This window comes from Lissotriton vulgaris, chromosome 12, assembly GCF_964263255.1.
Source record: "Lissotriton vulgaris chromosome 12, aLisVul1.2, whole genome shotgun sequence".
Taxonomy (NCBI): Eukaryota; Metazoa; Chordata; class Amphibia; order Caudata; family Salamandridae; genus Lissotriton; species Lissotriton vulgaris.
Genome location: NC_141700.1, coordinates 20,625,098 through 20,643,422, shown reverse-complemented (window position 1 = coordinate 20,643,422; position 18,325 = coordinate 20,625,098). Strand labels below are relative to the sequence as shown.

General features: G+C 45.8%; 1 protein-coding gene across 1 annotated transcript in view; it reads right to left on the bottom strand.

Moving 5' to 3' along the window:
• TLE2 (TLE family member 2, transcriptional corepressor) overlaps nt 1-18,325 on the bottom strand; it is a 212,982-nt gene that overhangs the window by 172,623 nt on the left and 22,034 nt on the right. Inside the window, exon 3 of the mRNA XM_086946549.1 lies at nt 2,057-2,120. Within this exon, the coding sequence (XP_086802675.1) occupies nt 2,057-2,120 (64 nt within the window). The remainder of the gene's footprint in view (nt 1-2,056; nt 2,121-18,325) is intronic.

Genomic DNA, 18,325 nt, shown 5'->3' with positions numbered 1-18,325 from the left:
TGATTGAAATCCCCTCTGTCCCAGTGAGGTGTTCTTGCACCCTATAGGGCCTGGAGAAGCAGCCACACAGGAAGATTTCTCTCGGAGCAGAACGGCCTAAAAAATAAACCAGGATACCTGGGGGAGGAGGGAGTATTCTCTAAAAGGCTAACAAGACTGTGCCACAGGATGTGTTCTCTGTCTTGTCCTCCAGAGCTCCCACAAATGGGACCGGAGAAACTGGGCTATGCATCGGCCAGTTAAAATAGCATTGGCGAGAGTTCTGGAAGGCAAGACAGAAGTGCAACAGAGACACCTACAGATCATGGAGGGTACTGCATCAACTCAAGCTTCAGAGGGAGGAGGCAGACATCAGTGCAGTAGTGACATCTTGTGGTCAGTCAAGATAAAACACGGCTGGACTCCTAAGAGAAGCAGCTGGCACCCAGGGGGCAGTGAGAGTACAATGCTGCCTAATGACAAGGGGCAGAGAGCAGACAGGTGCTGGAGCAGCAGTGACACCAATAGGCCAGCATGAGTATTACCATTGACCAATAATGTTAGAGAGTCAACAGGCATTGGTGGAACAGCGACACCCTGTGGCCAGTAGCACTAGGGCACTCTGTGTCCAGAGGAAGTGAGCAAACTTATGTAGCAGTGACTATATTCTAATGCTTATTCAGCACCTTTCACTCTTGTTGCTAAATACCTGACAGCAGTAAGAACAGGTGTGCGTCAGCCACAAGTGTGACAGCACAACCCTGTAGATGTCAACATGGCATCTGTAGGGGTGTAGTTTCAGAACTATGCTGCTTACTACTCGCTGGTAACTAGGAACACGAGTGAATCACTCTACAGATGTTTGGCAACTGGTTTGTCCTAAATGGCAACGCAACTGAGCTGTTGCTGGTAGGTCCAAGTATTGATCTAAAAATAAAAAAAACTTGGCTCAGAATGTAAACAAATAATTTTTAAGGGCTGCCAAATACAGATAGAGCACATACTAAGGGCCCTGGGGGTCTCTCTGGATTCAAACTTGGCCGTAGAGCAGCAAATGGATGTGGCTTGAAGAGCAGAACGCATTATCTAAAACTGCCTTAAAGGCTCAGCCTTTGCTACGTGATAGAGACGCAGCGGGTTTCGGTACAAGTTTGGATTATTGCAGAGCCTTCTTCATGGAAGAATCAAGCATGTACATATCACAAAATACAAAATGTGGCAACCTGATTAGTTGCCAAAATTCCCTGAAGAGCCAGCATCTTGTCTACCTTCTCATGACTTCACTGGTTACCTTCCATGCTATGGAGCGACTTTCAAATTAATATCATGAATCGTAAAGCTATCTGCTCATCGGTCACCAGCTAATCCGTGGAACTGTGGTGGGCCTTTTGTGCACAGCGGAAAGCTGAGAACAGCACCAAAGAGCTGCTTGTAGTCTTGAAACGTACAGAATGGGAATGAAAAGCAGCCCGGTCCAACACATGGAAACCAGTTCTGCTGCCTCCCCCCCGCCCCTCTTTCTCTTTCCATCCACCCTCTGGCCTGGAGCATTATTTGAAGCTGCTGCAGTGTCCATCTTGGATTGTATCAATAGGTAGTGTTGTCCTGTTCTGCTCACTGAAAGTCCATTGCTAGCCACCCGGCTATACTAGCTACACGACCCTATCTACCAACCACTTGTGACCTCTCCACCCAGGGAGGCAAGCTTGAAGGTCACGCAAGGGATCCTGCCTGGAACAAAGTCTGATATCTGAAGACTACAGGCCTTGGCTAGTACACATGAACACCTTCACCACCTACTTTTAGCTTTTCGGAAAAGCCTTAAGACTGGCTTTTTCCCCAATAAACCTCTTCTATTCTTTTGCCACAGGAGATGTAACTAGCTCCAGGACACCTCCGGGTAACAGCTGCGTAAAATAATTATCATTAACATAACATCATTAACATAACATACTATGTACCGGTGGTGGTGGTGATGGTGGGGCGCTCAATGCTGGCCGCCTATGAAGCTCAGTCGACAGTTGTTAAATGAATGGGGTGGGTTAGTGCAGTCTCAGAGCCCTCCCAAGCCACTCACCATGACGTAGTGTCTCTGCACCTCGGTCTTTTCACTGGCCAGCTTGTCACACTCCAGCTTTAGGCTGCAATAGAAACACAGGTGACATTACTGCTCTGTGCATGTGTACCTCGAGCAGGTCTATCAGCATTATCTGCCTCACCTGTGACCCCTGGAAACCTACCTCACCAGTCATCGAGGGCTGACCATTTCCTGGAACTTCAGACTACCTACCTCATCGCTGCCCTCAGCTGTAGCGTGCGGAGATGTAAATTTCCAGCCATCTGGAAATGTACCTAATCTGTAACCTCAGGAAACCCTCCCCACCTCTATCCTCAGGAAACCCTCTTCACCTCTATCCTCAGGAAACCCTCCTCGCCTCTATTCTCAGGAAACCCTCCTCGCCTCTATCCTCAGGAAACCCTCCTCACCTTTATCCTCAGGAAACCCTCCTCGCCTCTATCCTCAGGAAACCCTCCTCACCTCTATCCTCAGGAAACCCTCCTCACCCCAGGATATCACCTCACCTGTAACCTCAGGAAAACTTCCTCACCTGTAACCTCAGGAAAACCTCCTTTCCTGTAACCTCAGAAAATCCTCCTTTCCTGTAACCAGAGGCTGACTCCATCTACTGGCACCTCAGGGTACCTACCTCATCTTTACCCTGAGAAGATGCAAGTCAATTGGACCAGCAGCAATCTACCTTACCTGGGACCGGAAGCCGACCATTCAAGGAGACATCAGGCTACCTACCTCATACAAAGTTTATCAAAGGAGGGACGAGGAAAGCGTGTCCATTTATTTCCCCAAGTAGTATCAGAGTTAATCAAGTGAAGAAATGGACACTTGTAACAAGTCCAGACCATTGGTTGGAAAAACTATGGTACCCTCAAAAGACCCAATGTAAATAGGTTTTGCGGTATATATCGTTCCTCCGCCCCTACATTGTGGTTCGTTGGCAGTTATCATTGGGTACCATAGATAGTGTGGGTGCCTGCCTCAGCCAGAGGCTCCTCTGGTCTGGATTGCAGTGACCAGAGAAAAAAATTTTCGTGCAAAGAAAAATCAAAAAAATGCTGTTAAAAATAAGATCAGCGCCTTGTGAGATTTAATAAATGGTGTTGATCTTATGATAAAACCAATGGGTACTTAACCTAGATCAAGTTAAGGGATCTGGAAGTATAGTTTTACGTGGGTGTCGACATGTTTCAGCCCCCCTTGGCTCAAAGGAGTCTACGGGGCTTTCGTCAGGACAAAAAGGGACAAACAAACATAGAAGTTCTACTCACACGTGTTTAGTGGAGTTCAGTGCAATTGAGGGTCAAAAATTATTTGAACCACTCGGGTATGTATAAGCCTGTAAGAGACAATACAAACAGACATGTTGTGCAAAAACTTTCATACACAATGCTCAAATGAGGTAGGCACAATAGTAAGCATTTGTCTTAACTACTACAGCAGGGCATAATTAGCTAAAAACTTCACATTTTAATTTCTAAACAAAAGGAGCCTCCCTTGGTGGAGTAGAGGAGAGAGCGGAAGGTAGAGAGCGATAAACAGAACTTTTTAGGTGTGTAGTGTTTTATACAGCGTTATATTGTATATGAATTTTGTAGAGGATATACATATATAAATATATATACTTCCGATGAAAGATACCCCATCATGCATACTCAAAGGTGAAGAGTCTATTTCTACTGATACCAAGGCAAAAAGTACGTGTTGCTACAGATAAATATGCGCTGTTAATGGAAAACGCGGTTCCCCTGACCCTAATACACTTTGGTAGAAAAGACGCTTTGGTAGAAAAGACGCGTCAGACGGACGCTCTAGTTTAGCACTTACCCCCTTATGTGGAGATTACTGCTTCTATCGGGGTTCAGAGCTGAAGAAAAACAGGTGTAAGTAGGTTAGAGTACTCTTACCTCGTCGGAAAAGAAGTTAAAGAATACCGACAGAGACACGCAAACCGCCATTACCCGCGTGTCTGGGATCCTGCACCGCTTGTGCTGACTCTGCCCCCGGACATCAGGCTAGCGTCCGGGGGTGGGTTTTAAGGCTGCGTTTTTTGAAAAAACTTTATTAGGGTGATACACGAGAACCTGATCAGTTGTTATGAGCACAGTGTCGTCAGGGAAAGAGAGAAAAATATGAAAATATGATTACGAATAAGGCAACATGGACTGCTTTCCAAGAAAACTGGAGAACTAGAAAACTCCACAACTGCCATGGGTTCAGGACTAAGTTGCGAGTATATTGTGTAGTTACCCTGGGTTAAGGACTGTTTGTGAGTAAACTACATAATTACCCAAGTGTAGAAAACCGTGCCAGCACCATAATTCATAGCGGTGTGGAATACTTCACAGGAGAGGTTTTGTCGTAATCAGAGAATAAAAAGGATACAGAGTAGGATAAACATGCCTCAGAGTTGAGGAGGAAAGTGTAACCTCAAAGCCTGGGATGTATTCAGTGAACCGCAAACTTTTTCCAACCAATGGTCTGGACTTGTTACAAGTGTCCATTTACCTACCTCATACCTCACAGTTGACACCGTGAGATCTCTGTAAGGGGAGCACTCCTCCTACCTCACAGTGGACACCATGAGATTTCTGAAAGGGAGCGCTCCTCTTACCTCACAGTGGACACCATGAGATCTCTGAAAGGGAGCTTTCTGCATATCTCACAGTGGACACCATGAGATCTCTGAAAGGGAGCGCTCCTCATACCTCACAGTGGACACCATGAGATCTCTACAAGAGCCCCTCATACCTCACAGTGGACACCATGAGATCTCTACAAGAGCCCCTCATACCTCACAGTGGACACCATGAGATCTCTGAAAGGGAGCGCTCCTCATACCTCACAGTGGACACCATGAGATCTCTACAAGAGCCCCTCATACCTCACAGTGGACACCATGAGATCTCTACAAGAGCTCCTCATACCTCACAGTAGACACCATGAAATCTTTACAAGAGCCCCACATACTTCACAGTAGACACAATGAGATCTTTACAAGAGCCCCTCATACCTTACAGTAGACACCATGAGATCTCTGGAAGAGCCCCTCATACCTCACAGTAGACACCATGAGATCCCTAGAAGAGCCCCTTATACCTCACAGTAGACACCATGAAATCTTTACAAGAGCCCCACATACTTCACAGTAGACACAATGAGATCTTTACAAGAGCCCCTCATACCTCACAGTAGACACCATGAGATCTCTCGAAGAGCCCCTCATACCTCACAGTAGACACCATGAGATCCCTAGAAGAGCCCCTCATACCTCACAGTGGACACCATGAGATCCCTAGAAGAGCCCCTCATACCTCACAGTAGACACCATGAGATCTTTACAAGAGCCCATCATACCTCACAGAAGACACCATGAGTTCTCTAGAAGAGGAGAGCCCCTCATACCTCACAGTAGACACCATGATATCTTTACAAGAGCCCCCCATACCTCACAGAAGACACCATGAGATCTCTAGAAGGGGAGAGACCCTCATACTTCACAGTAGACACAATGAGATCTTTACAAGAGCCCCCCATACTCACAGTAGACACCATGAGATCTCTGTAAGAGCCCCTCATACCTCACAGTAGACACCATGAGATCTCTACAAGAGCCCCTCATACCTCACAGTGGACACCATGAGATCTCTAGAAGGGGAGAGCCCCTCATACCTCACAGTAGACACCATGAGATCCTTAGAAGGGGAGAGCCCCTCATACCTCACAGTAGACACCCCGAGATCTCCACAAGAGCCCCTCATACCTCACAGTAGACACCATGAGATATCTACAAGATTCTCTCATACCTCACAGTGGACACCATGAGATCTCTACAAGAGCCCCTCATACCTCACAGTAGACACCATGAGATATCTAAAAGAGTCCCTCATATCTCACAGTGGACACCATGAGATCTCTACAAGAGACCCTCATACCTCACAGTAGACACCATGAGATCTTTACAAGAGCCCCCCATACTCACAGTAGACACCATGAGATCTCTGTAAGAGCCCCTCATACCTCACAGTAGACACCATGAGATCTCTACAAGAGCCCCTCATACCTCACAGTGGACACCATGAGATCTCTAGAAGGGCCCCTCATACCTCACAGTAGATACCATGAGATCTTTAGAAGGGGAGAGCACGTCATACCTCACAGTGGACACCATGAGATCTCTACAAGAGTCCCTCATACCTCACAGTAGGCACCATGAGATCTTTACAAGAGCCCATCATACCTCACAGTAGACACCATGAGATCTTTACAAGAGCCCCTCATACCTCACAGAAGACACCATGAGATCTCTACAAGAGCCCCTCATACCACACTGTGGACACCATGAGATCTCTACAAGAGCCCCTCATACCACACAGTGGACACCATGAGATCTCTAGAAGGGGAGAGCCCCTCATACCTCACCGTGGACACCATGAGATCTCTACAAGAGCCCCTCATACCTCACAGTAGACACCATGAGATCTCTACAAGAGCCCCTCATACCACACAGTGGACACCATGAGATCTCTAGAAGGGGAGAGCCCCTCATACCACACAGAAGACACCATGAGATATCTGGAAGAGCCCCTCATACCTCACAGTAGACACCATGAGATCTTTACGAGCCCCTCATACCTCACTGTAGACACCATGAGATCCTTAGAAGGGGACAGCTCCTCATACCTCACAGTATACACCATGAGATCTCTGCAAGATCCCCTCATACCTCACAGTAGACATCATGAGATCATTACAAGAGCCCCTCATACCTCACAGTAGACACCATGAGATCTCTAGAAGGGGAGAGCTCCTCATACCTCACAGTAGACACCATGATATCTCTACAAGAGCCCCTCATACCACACAGTGGACACCATGAGATCTCTAGAAGGGGAGAGCCCCTCATACCTCGCAGTGGACACCATGTGAGGTTCCGTGAATTCTGAACCTGGGTCATAAAGGTCGAGGTTCTGTTACAAATTTGGTAACAGCGAACCGTAAACATTGAGTTCAGCAAGTATGAGTGTTTTCATCATGTTACACCGATGGATTCACTGTGTATTTGAAGATTTCGTTCTGAACCATGGGTTCCATTCTGTGCATGGCAGCCATTTTGTTGTTGCCCTCACATAGGCTGATGACTTTAGCTGACTGCTGGATGACCTGAGTGAACTGACCCTGTTGCCTGAAGCTGACCTTGTTAGACCAGTTCCTTGCCCAGTAGCTGATCAAGATTAAGGATCAGAGCACAGGAGATTGTAAAGTTTGGTATGTACATACACACCCCTTATCCTACCTCTCATCTGTTTCTGTTCCTTCTTTTTATGACCTGTTTACAATATGGGATGTGGTCTTTTAATATGGGTTTGCCCAGCTTGTGTAAGAAGGAATGTTGTTTTTTTTGCATGCTTGCAAAAGCCAGGACTGCCCCTTACTTTTGTGCTGAGTCATGTAACCCTAAAACATATAAAAGGCCTCTGTTCTCTGTATTCCTCAGACTACCTCATTCATTTGCTACGGCTTCTATGTGACGTGGCCTCACTTAATTAAGTTTAATAAAGATGTCTTTTCATATTTCAGCTTCTGTGCAAAGTTCTTTATTGATATTAGTAGGACCCCTGAGAATGAAGATTTTCCATTTCCTCAAATGGCGCCCATGTGAGGTCCATCAGAGAAGTGACTTTCTGTGGGAGTGATCTTGTCAGGAGACTGAAATCTACTGAGGAGGACAGAACAGGATTCTACTAAGAAGGTACTCTGTGCACAGGGATTCTGGAGATTCTTTGTTTCTGCAGCCCAGTATATTTCTGATCTTCCTGATTTTGATCCTCCACATGATGTCACTCCTGACTGAGAACCTTTTTGGCGTGAGTATTATAAAAAGACCGTTAGGTCATGTAGAACTTGACAGTTAGAATTTGGAGAACGTTTTGATTAGTAAAAGTAAGAGTTAAGTATAAGTGGGTCACTCCCAGTCCTTTGTTCTTTGGTTCTGTGGTTCTTTGCTTAGTTTGTTTGGTCCTTAGTTTTATTTGAAGATTGCAATTTTCAAAAACCGAGGGTCTTGTATATTTACGAGTGTATCGATAGAGATAGCCCCTTGAAGGTTGAAGCTAGATTAGTGAGCTATAAGATGCCTGATCTTAGCAAATTTGAAGCTTTATGCTGGCCAACTTTGTATACGTTTGGATTAGCCGGCTTCCCCTAAAGGGAATATCTAAATAGGTTAAATTTGAAAACATATTTCTTCCTTGGTGATTTTGTATCCCCAGGGAATTAAAATATGACATAATACAAAACAAGGATCCTTTGTTCTGCGCAGTTTTATGAACGAAGATATGCAGAACGATTTTGTTTGGTGTTCTGCTAGCCAAAGCTAGTGAATTGAGTGCATTTTCACTTCTTGGACATACATCAGTTTGTTGGGCTGTTTTTGCAGTCTTTTGGAACACTATTGAGAAGCGTTTCTTGTAAATATGACTTACAACTAGTATTTGCAAATGGTTTGGTTCAAGTACAGTCTGTGGGCTGTTCTTCGTTTCTGTCCTGAGTATTGATTTGTGGGTCAAATGTGTGTTTAAATGTCTATGTGGTTTTCCCATTAGTGCAACTTCTGTAAGTGAATAGCGATGGCGCTATTCACGAATATACATGGCTAAAGCGCGCTGTATTGTGTGTCCTGAGTGTTTTGACCCCTTTTCTGTTTATGTCTGAAATGAGCTCAAATGTGTGTTTGTGGTTTTTTATGATTTCAGTCTATTAAGCAACATTTTGTAAGCATATTCTTGGGTCTGTTGCTAATTAAATTGTCCTTTTAAAGTGGCGCAAACATTTTGTCATGTTATAATTTAGGCTTCTGTGCTTAGGCTTATAAATGAATGCATCTAAAATGATAGGCAAGGGATGCAGCTCGCTTTTATATGTGGAATTATCAAAAATGATTGGGTTTATTAAAAATAATTAATACATTTTTAAAAATAATTATTAAAAATAAGTGCTACAAAATTCGTTTTTTACTATTCATGAAGCTTAATGCTCATACTGTGACCTCTTAGCATTATAATTTAATTTAAGTTGTGTTACACTGCATAATGAGAACATTACCATATGGAATTTCACTTAGCGCAGGCGTACAAAACTCATTTTTCTAAGGATTTACATGGGATATGTCTAATGTCCAATATCTGCAATTCGTAGAGAACATTCTGAGGATGATTTATATGTAAAACAATTATAGGATATTTATTTTCAAGTGCCCCTAATGTCAAAGTCGAATTTGGGTAAAATAGACCATTTAAAACAGCATTCTTGCCATTTATAATAGCTTTAAAGTGCTTTAGGCTTCAGTAAATGCATACATGTAGGTATAATACAAATTTGCAGGTTGTCCCCATTTTGGGGTTTTCCTTTTAAATGACCCAGTGAGATCGATTTAAGGTAGATGAAATGAGTACCACTGCACCAAGCATTTGTTCTAAAAACTGGTATGCGTGTTATTAAGGTTCTGTGAAGTCACGCTGAGATGCTATCTTTAGTTTCCCTGTAAACAGTGGAAGAGGCTGTCAATGTTGACATTTGTGACATTTTAAATTAGGGCCTTGTCTCTGTGGAATGCAGAATGACCTTGCTAAACAGGCCTCTAAAAGGTGGGGTTTCTGGTTTCTCCATAAGAACATCAATAAAATTAAAGAACTTAATTCCAAAGGGAAATATAAAAAAGGTTTCTTTGAAAGTCCCAACATCATGTTAAATGCTCTGCAGGCAAAACTAATGTGGCTTGATGTTGCAAGCTGACTGACAAGATGGTAACAGTTAAGTAATGGAAATTTATTTTTGTGTCTGTTAATGTGTATCAATCAATCAAAGCATTTATATAGCGCACTACTCACCCGGAGGGTCTCAAGGCGCTAGGGGAGGGGGGGTCCGCTACTGCTCGATCAGCCAGGTCTTGAGCTGCTTCCTGAAGGCGAGGTGGTCCTGGGTCAGGCGGAGGTGGGTCGGGACAGAGTTCCAGGTCTTGGCGGCCAGGTAGGAGAAGGACCTTCCCCCTCTGGTGGCTCTTCGGAAGCGGGGGACGGCGGCGAGGGCGTGTCCGGTCGATCGAAGCTGGCGTGTGGGAGCATAGAAGTTGAGGCGGCTGTTGAGGTATCCTGGTCCTTGGTTGTGTAGGGCTTTGTGTGCGTGGGTGAGGAGGCGGAAGGTGATTCTCTTGTTGACCGGGAGCCAGTGCAGGTCTCTCAGGTATCCGGAGATGTGGCTGCGACGGGGGATGTCCAGGATGAGTCGTGCTGAGGCGTTCTGGATCCGCTGGAGTCTCTTCTGGAGTTTGGCGGTGGTACCGGCGTAGAGGGAGTTGTCGTAGTCCAGACGGCTGGTGATGAGGGCCTAGGTGACCGTCTTCCTGGTCTCGGTGGAGATCCACGGGAAGATCTTACGTAGCATGCGCAGGATGTTGAAGCACGACGAGGAGACGGCGTTGATTTGTCTGGTCATGGAGAGGGAGGAGTCCAGGATGAAGCCCAGGTTGCGTGCGTGGTCTGTTGGTTTGGGTGCGCTGCCCAGGGTGGGGGGCCACCAGGAGTCGTCCCAGGCGGAGGGAGAAGGTCCCAGGATGAGGACTTCCGTCTTGTCCGAGTTCAGTTTCAGGCAGCTGTTCATCATCCACTTGGCTACGTCTGTCATCCCTTCGTGTAGGTTGGCTCTGGCGGTGGCGGGGTCGTTGGTGAGGGAGAGGATCAGCTGGGTGTCGTCGGTGTAGGAGATGATGTTGAGGTTGTGTTGGCGTGCGATGGCTGCGAGGGGGCTCATGTAGACGTTGAAGAGGGTTGGGCTAAGCGAGGAGCCTTGAGGAACGCCGCAGATGACTTCGGTGGCTTCTGATCTAAACGGGGGGAGGCGGACTCTCTGTGTCCTTCAGGCGAGGAAGGAGATGATCCACTCCAGTGCCTTCTCCTGGATTCCGACTTTGCTGAGGCGCTGCACTAGGGTACGGTGGCAGACAGTGTCGAAAGCCGCGGAGAGGTCTAGGAGGATGAGGGCCGCTGTTTCTCCGTTGTTGTGCAGGGCTCGGATGTCATCGGTGGCTGCGATCAGGGCGGTCTCGGTGCTGTGGTTGGCCCGGAAGTCAGACTGCGAGAGGTCGAGGGATCCGTTTATCTCGAGGAAGGCGGCCAGCTGCTTGTTGACGGTATTCTCGATTACTTTTGCGGGAAACGGGAGCAGCGAGATGGGGCGGTAGTTCTTGAGGTCGGTGGGGTCGGCTGATGGTTTCTTTAGTAGAGCGCTGAGTTCGGCGTGCTTCCAGCTCTCCGGGAAGGTAGCGGTGTCGAAGGAGGTGTTGATGATGTCCCGCAGGTGGGGTGCGATGACAGCGTCGGCCTTGTTGAAGACGTGGTGAGGGCAGGGGTCGGTCGGAGATCCGGAGTGGATGGAGTTCATCGTGCGGACGGTGTCTTCGGTGCTGATCGGGGTCCAGGCGCGGAGGGTGGTGGGGGGTGCGGTGGTTCGGTCGTGGCGTGCGTCGGTTGAGTGTTGAAGCTGTTGTGTATGTCCGCGATCTTGTTGTAGAAGTAGGAGGCGAGGGAGTTGCAGAGGTCTTGTGAAGGGGTGATGTCGTTGTTTCCGGCGTTGGGGTTGGAGAGCTCTTTAACGATGTTGAAGAGTTCCTTGCTGTTGTGTGCGTTGTTGTCCAGTCGTTCCTTGAACGCAGTTTTCTTGGTGGCGTGAATCAGTTGGTGGTGTTTTCGGGTGGCGAGCTTGAGGGCAGTCATGTTGTCCGGTGTTGGGTCTCTGCGCCAGGCTTTCTCGAAGGCTCGGCAGTTCCTCTTGGAGCTCTTGAGTTCGTCGGTGAACCATGGGGCTTTCTTGCTGCCGGGTCTGCTAGGCGGGGTCCTCAGAGGGGCGAGGTCGTCTGCGCAGTTGCTGATCCACTTAGTGAGGTTGGTGGCCGCCTGGCTGGGGTTTGTTGCGCCGGTGGGAGGGTTCTTGCTCAGGGAAGTCGCGAGCTGGTTGGCTGTGATCTTGTTCCAGCTTCTGCGTGCAACCTGTTGCTGGTGGTGGTGGGTCGTGGTCCTTCTGAAGCTGAAGTGGACGCAGCTGTGGTCCGTCCAGTGGAGTCCGGTGGCGTGGCTGAAGGTGATGTCCTTGCTGGAGGAGAAGACTGGGTCAAGCGTGTGGCCGGCGTAGTGGGTGGGGGTGGTCACCAGTTGCTTGAGTCCGAGGTTTGCGAGGTTGTCCAGCAGGATGGTGGTGTTGCGGTCGTTGTTGTTCTCCAGGTGGAAGTTGAGGTCCCCGAGGAGGATGTAGTCAGCGGAGGGGAGAGCGTGTGGGCTGATGAAGTCGGCGATGTCTTCGCTGAATTGTGTGCGTGGTCCCGGGGGTCTGTAGATGAGGGTGCCTCTGAGGGTGGTCTTGGGGTTGATGTGGATCTGGAAGTGCAGGTGTTCGGCGGGTGCGAGGGTGTCGTCGGTGTTGGTCGTGATGCGGATGGTGTTCCTGTGGATGAATGCGATGCCTCCTCCTGTCTGGTTGATGCGGTCCCTCCGGATGATCTTGTAGCCGTCCGGGATGGCGATGGCGATGTCGGGCGCTGAGGAGGCATTCATCCAGGTTTCTGTGAGGAAGGCAACGTCAGGGGCTGTGGTATCGAGCAGGTTCCAGAGCTCGACGGCGTGTCTGTGGACAGAGCGGGTGTTGAGCAGGATGCACTTCAGGTGGCTGCTGCTGGTGCTCGTCTTGGTCGGTGCTGGTGTAGTGCAGGTCCGGATGCAGGTGAACTTGCAGGAGTGGCAGCAGAAAGGTCCGTGGGTGCGTCTCGGGGTAGCTCGGTAGCACCCCTGGATCCGGCCGGCGTTGAGTGCGTTGAGCTCGGTGGCGTCGTAGGTCCGGCGGGTGCGCTGGTGTCCGGTGTATCATGTTTTGTCTTCTGATTAAAAGTTATAATTGATATTTGTTTGTTATGAGAAATGTTTCTCTTTTGTGTGTTGTGTATGTTTTTTTTTTTGCTTCTGCCTACAGATGATTCATGGATTGTTCTGGGTGATTTAAAGCTGTCAAGACACATGGGTTTGGTTGGTTGAAAGGAGATGTGTTTTTGCATAACTCCTTTGGAAAGAAATGTTCATGTGTTTTATATGTTTGTGTATTTGGTCCTATCATGAATTGTTCTTGCTGGTCCTGTATGTTAGAAAGTTGTATTTGACAGCAGATATCCACTAACTGGTGATCTACTGTCAAAAGGAGGGTAAGGATTTTAAACCTGACAAATAAAGAAGGCCTGAATGGCCCGAATATTGGGTTTTGGGACATGGTATTGTGCGTCAGCGCTCATTTACATATGTTATTGTTTTGTCTATGCTTTTCGTGCTTGATATACAGCAAGTATATCTGATGGCTTGACATGTGCGTTATGCATGTTTTTGTTTTATGTTGCTGCTTTTGATACTATTACAAGTTTAACTGTGTTGTGAGGGGATATACATGACGATGTGTATCGCTGTACAACAGTTGGGTTGATTTGCTAAATTTCACAGATATGATTTTTCATAACTGTGCGCGACACAGACAACACTTCACCAGTGTATGTCAATTTGGCTATAAATAATATTCAAGAAAAATAAAAGAGATATACAGGATCAAAATGTGTCACTTGCCCCCTCTTCCCTTAAAGGAACAGGCAGCCCTAAATTTATGTATCCTGATTGAACGTAAGGATAAAATTATAGATCTGTGACTCTTGTACATGGTGACATAATTTCTATATTACATTACTCAGTTTTGTTCTGCTTCCTAAGTAGTGCATGGCTTTGTACCATAAAGGAAACCAGGTTCACCAATGTCGCATCATGCCTAGTTATTGGGGATTTTAGCTGTGACCTAGTCCCATTTCTATTTTCCATATTTCGTTCACTAGTCAGCTTTTTTATTATTATTATTGATGTATTGTTCAGGTTCACACTTCCAGATTGCAGTAATGTACCAGAGACCCCCATATTATGTATAATTCCCTTTTGTATGACCAGACTGTTTTTTTAAGAATTTTCTTTAGGCCTACTTTGATGTTTCCCAGTCTAACTGTTAGGGTAGTGATGGACTGGTTAACTGACTCAATACTATAGTAAGATAAGTTTTCCACCTCAATAGGAGACACCTTAAGTTTTTTTTTAATATGACAAATTCAATGCCTATTCTAAATTGGTTTTTAGTTGCTTTTTTCTGCTGCTTTAATTTTTGGTGGATTAGATGTGTTCCAAATCATGGAAATACCAGGACTCTCTAGTTCTTGTCTTTTGTTTCCACATTTTGATCATTAGCTTTTGTTTTGTATAGTCCACCTGATGCACAATTATTAAAGTGAGGTATCTACATGTCCCTGATAATATGTATTATGCGATTTCTCTTTTGAGGTGTTGTGGATAAGGAATTAGGGAACACCTACATGTAATCAGAGAGAGAAAATGTGTTTACCCCATTAGACGATGCCACTATGTGTAAGGAAATCCATTTAGATAGAATTCTCATGTCGCTATCTACCCTTAGATGATGGAGGATATGCTCTCACACGGAAACCCAATTGAAAAGCCTAAAGGCACTGTTTTGCCTACTGCCTTTTTATTTTGTATTGCTTTTGAAAATGACAGTGTATTCTAGACCAGAATTGTCCCATGGTGTGTGGCCACTCCTTTGAAGATTGCAGGCCACCTGTTTGCAGTCCCCTTGTTATACAATGAACTGTTTAAAGCATCGCACTTGCTCCATCAGACGGCATTGGACATCACAGAACCAGAATTTCAGTGTAAAAGAGCGCCTGTCATGTGCTGGTAACCTCTGACAGTGTGCAGTCCCTTGAGCCCCTTGGCCTGAGTTTTGGCTACACGCACCCCCCTTTTCCTTTGCTCCAACAGAAGTGCAGTGCACCAGCGGATCCAAGATTGGCAAAAGGCACTACATTCTGGTGCCCATGAAAGAGCAGCCTGAGCGTCCTCTGACACTGAATGATGAGTGTTGGAGCCTGAAAATAAGCATGGGCGAATTTTGCGAATCTGGCGTTCGCAAATTTTGTGAATTTGCGAACTCGCAATCCGCAAAATCCGCGAATTCTCGCGAATTTTTTTTTTGTGTTCGCAAGGATTTCTGCCAGTTCGCAAGGATTTCTGACAGTTCGCGAGGGTTTTGTAACAGTTCGCAATTGCGAACTTACATGTCGGCTTGCAACGGTCACGATTATGTGTTTCTACGTTTGGTTCATCATCATAGGTTCCCAGCACCCTCTGTTTTACCCCTGCCACCCTCTGTTTTACCCATGCCACCCTCTGGTACATCAATGCCTTATGCCACCCTCTGGTTCATCATCACTGTAGATTATGGGGGGAAAAAGCAAGCACACCTGCCTGCTTCAACTGACATGAATTAATTTGGGGTTGATTTATTAATGTGTCACTGTTTTAAAATTCCAGTCTGGCACCTGCTTCCTTATCTGTAATTTGCTTTCCGTTGCAGTGCAATTTTTTTTCCAGGACCTTTGTGGCCTACTTGTAGCTATTCTATGAGCCTGCTGTGAGGGTCTGAGCAGGGTCATACAATTGTTGCAACTAGCAACTGAACTGGGAATTTGCGGATTTTTTTTGGGTGTTCGCAAGGATTTCTGCCAGTTCGCAAGGATTTCAGACAGTTCGCGAGGGTTTTGTAACAGTTCGCAATTGCGAACTTACATGTCGGCTCGCAACGGTCACGATTATGTTGTTTCTAGGTCTGGTTCATCATCACAGGTTCCCAGCACCCTCTGTTTCACCCCTGCCTCCTCTGTTTCACCCATGCCACCCTCTGGTACATCAATGCCTTATGCCACCCTCTGGTTCATCATCACTGTAGATTATGGGGGGGGGGAAAAGCAAGCACACCTGCCTGCTTCAACTGACATGAATTAATTTGGGGTTGATTTATTAATGTGTCACTGTTTTAAAATTCCAGTCTGGCACCTGCTTCCTTATCTGTAATTTGCTTTCTGTTGCAGTGCAATTTTTTTTTCCAGGACCTTTGTGGCCTACTTGTAGCTATTCTATGAGCCTGCTGTGAGGGTAAGAGTAGGGTCATACAATTGTTGCAACTAGCAACTGAACTCTGGAGGGGCCCTTGTCAGGAAGCACTACAGGGAACGGTTACTAATGATGAGTTTGAACTTTTGAACCTGCTTTCACTTTTGCAAAACTCGTTTTTCTGCAGAGCAGCATTACAGCAACTTTAATGCCCCACCAAGCTTATATGAGAAAGTTGATTTCTAATCCAAAAGTTATCCAAAGAAAATCAAAAGGCCTCAAATCTAAAAAAGTGCAGGCAAATGTCAACCTGAGGAGTTATTCTGATAAAAATAATCATTTTCAGAAGGTCTATGCTGCTTGCTAGTAGATTTCTTGTGCAGAATTGCAATTTTTGTAATTTCGCGAGTGCGAGATTGTTGCTGCCCGCCGCGCCTACATGTTCACAATTGCGAACTTACAACGCAAAGAAAAAAAATCCGCTGTGTGCGAATTTGCGGATTTTGCGGGAAATTCGCGAATCTCGCGGATTGCGAATTTACCGAAAATCCGCAAAATCCGCGAGCGTAACGGATTTTCCGCCCATGCTTACCTGAGAATGTTCCCGGGTCTGCACGAGATGAACTGTGCCCATGACCAATGAAGAGCACAATATCTGTAGTGTCTGCCGCAGAGGAGAGATACTGGTGCACTGCATTGAGACATTGAGACTTTTAAATGAGCTATGAGTGTTTGCCAGGAGGGCACTCCAACGGATACTGAGAAGCACCATTTACATGAAAGGCCTGAATGAAGAGGCCCATGCGAAAGAAAACAACAAAAGAAGATTTGATGGACAATAGAAGCCTGCCAGAGAAGCTTTTTGAACGGACTCTGGGCATAGTTGGTTTCACAAGAGGTTTCCGTGTGATTGTATAGACTAGGTGTTAGGAGACTGATTGTTATTGTTTTGCTGGCATTATTTTAAAGTAGTATTCTGTTTAGTAAAAGCAGAATAAAGTCCATTTTCTGTGGAAAAGTATCCCCTTTTTCACCTCAGAGCATTGATGAGGATCACCACTGTTTCACCTGAACATAGAATAAGTTACTGAAATGCATAGAAGCCATAAAATGTTACTAGATAATTTTAGGATTTGCTTTCTGCTTAGGGTTGTGAAAAATTATAATTTCATTTGTGAAAGTGGTCATTACTTTCTCCTGTTGTCTATATGTTCTTAATAACGTGTTTTCTAGTGTTTTTTTTAAACATGACGTCATTTATGGGTGGGATTGTTTTTTCTACTCAATTGACTTCTGCACCCACTTCCCAGCCTATGTCTTTTCCTACTACTGCTTTTTTGCATTCTTTTCACCGTTTTCCTGAACATGAGCAGGTTAGAAGATCAGAATTCGTAAACAATTCTTTTGTACAGCTTCTGCATCAACACCAGTTAGTAGTGAACATCACTAATTGTTGGGTGTGTGATCTTATGCCACCTACTACAGATAGAGGTATTCCCTATTTTGTCCTGCCATATGTGGCCTTTGTGCTACTACATGTGTAAGGAGACCTGTCCCGAGAGAGTTGCTCAGTAATAGGATTATGCTTCAGCAACATCTTGATGATCTGATGAATATAGACCTAGATTCAGATTGACATGAGTTTAGGTTATTGCCTATGTAAGGGCAAAAGGAGGGTCTGAGGTTCCGTGAATTCTGAACCTGGGTCATAAAGGTTGTGGTTCTGTTACGAATTTGGTAACAGCGAACCGTAAACAGTGAGTTCAGCAAGTATGAGTGTTTTCATCATGTTACACCGATGGATTCACTGTGTATTTGAAGATTTCGTTCTGAACCATGGGTTCCATTTTGTGCATGGCAGCCATTTTGTAGTTGCCCTCACATAGGCTGATGACTTTAGCTGACTGCTGGATGACCTGAGTGAACTGACCCTGTTGCCTGAAGCTGACCTTGTTAGACCAGTTCCTTGCCCAGTAGCTGATCAAGATTAAGGATCAGAGCACAGGAGATTGTAAAGTTTGGTATGCACATACACACCCCTTATCCTACCTCTCATCTGTTTCTGTTCCTTCTTCTTATGACCTGTTTACGATATGGGATGTGGTCTTTTATTATGGGTTTGCCCAGCTTGTATAAGAAGGAATGTTGGGTTTTTTGCATGCTTGCAAAAGCTAGGACTGCCCCTTACTTTTGTGCTGAGTCATGTAACCCTAAAACATATAAAAGGCCTCTGTTCTCT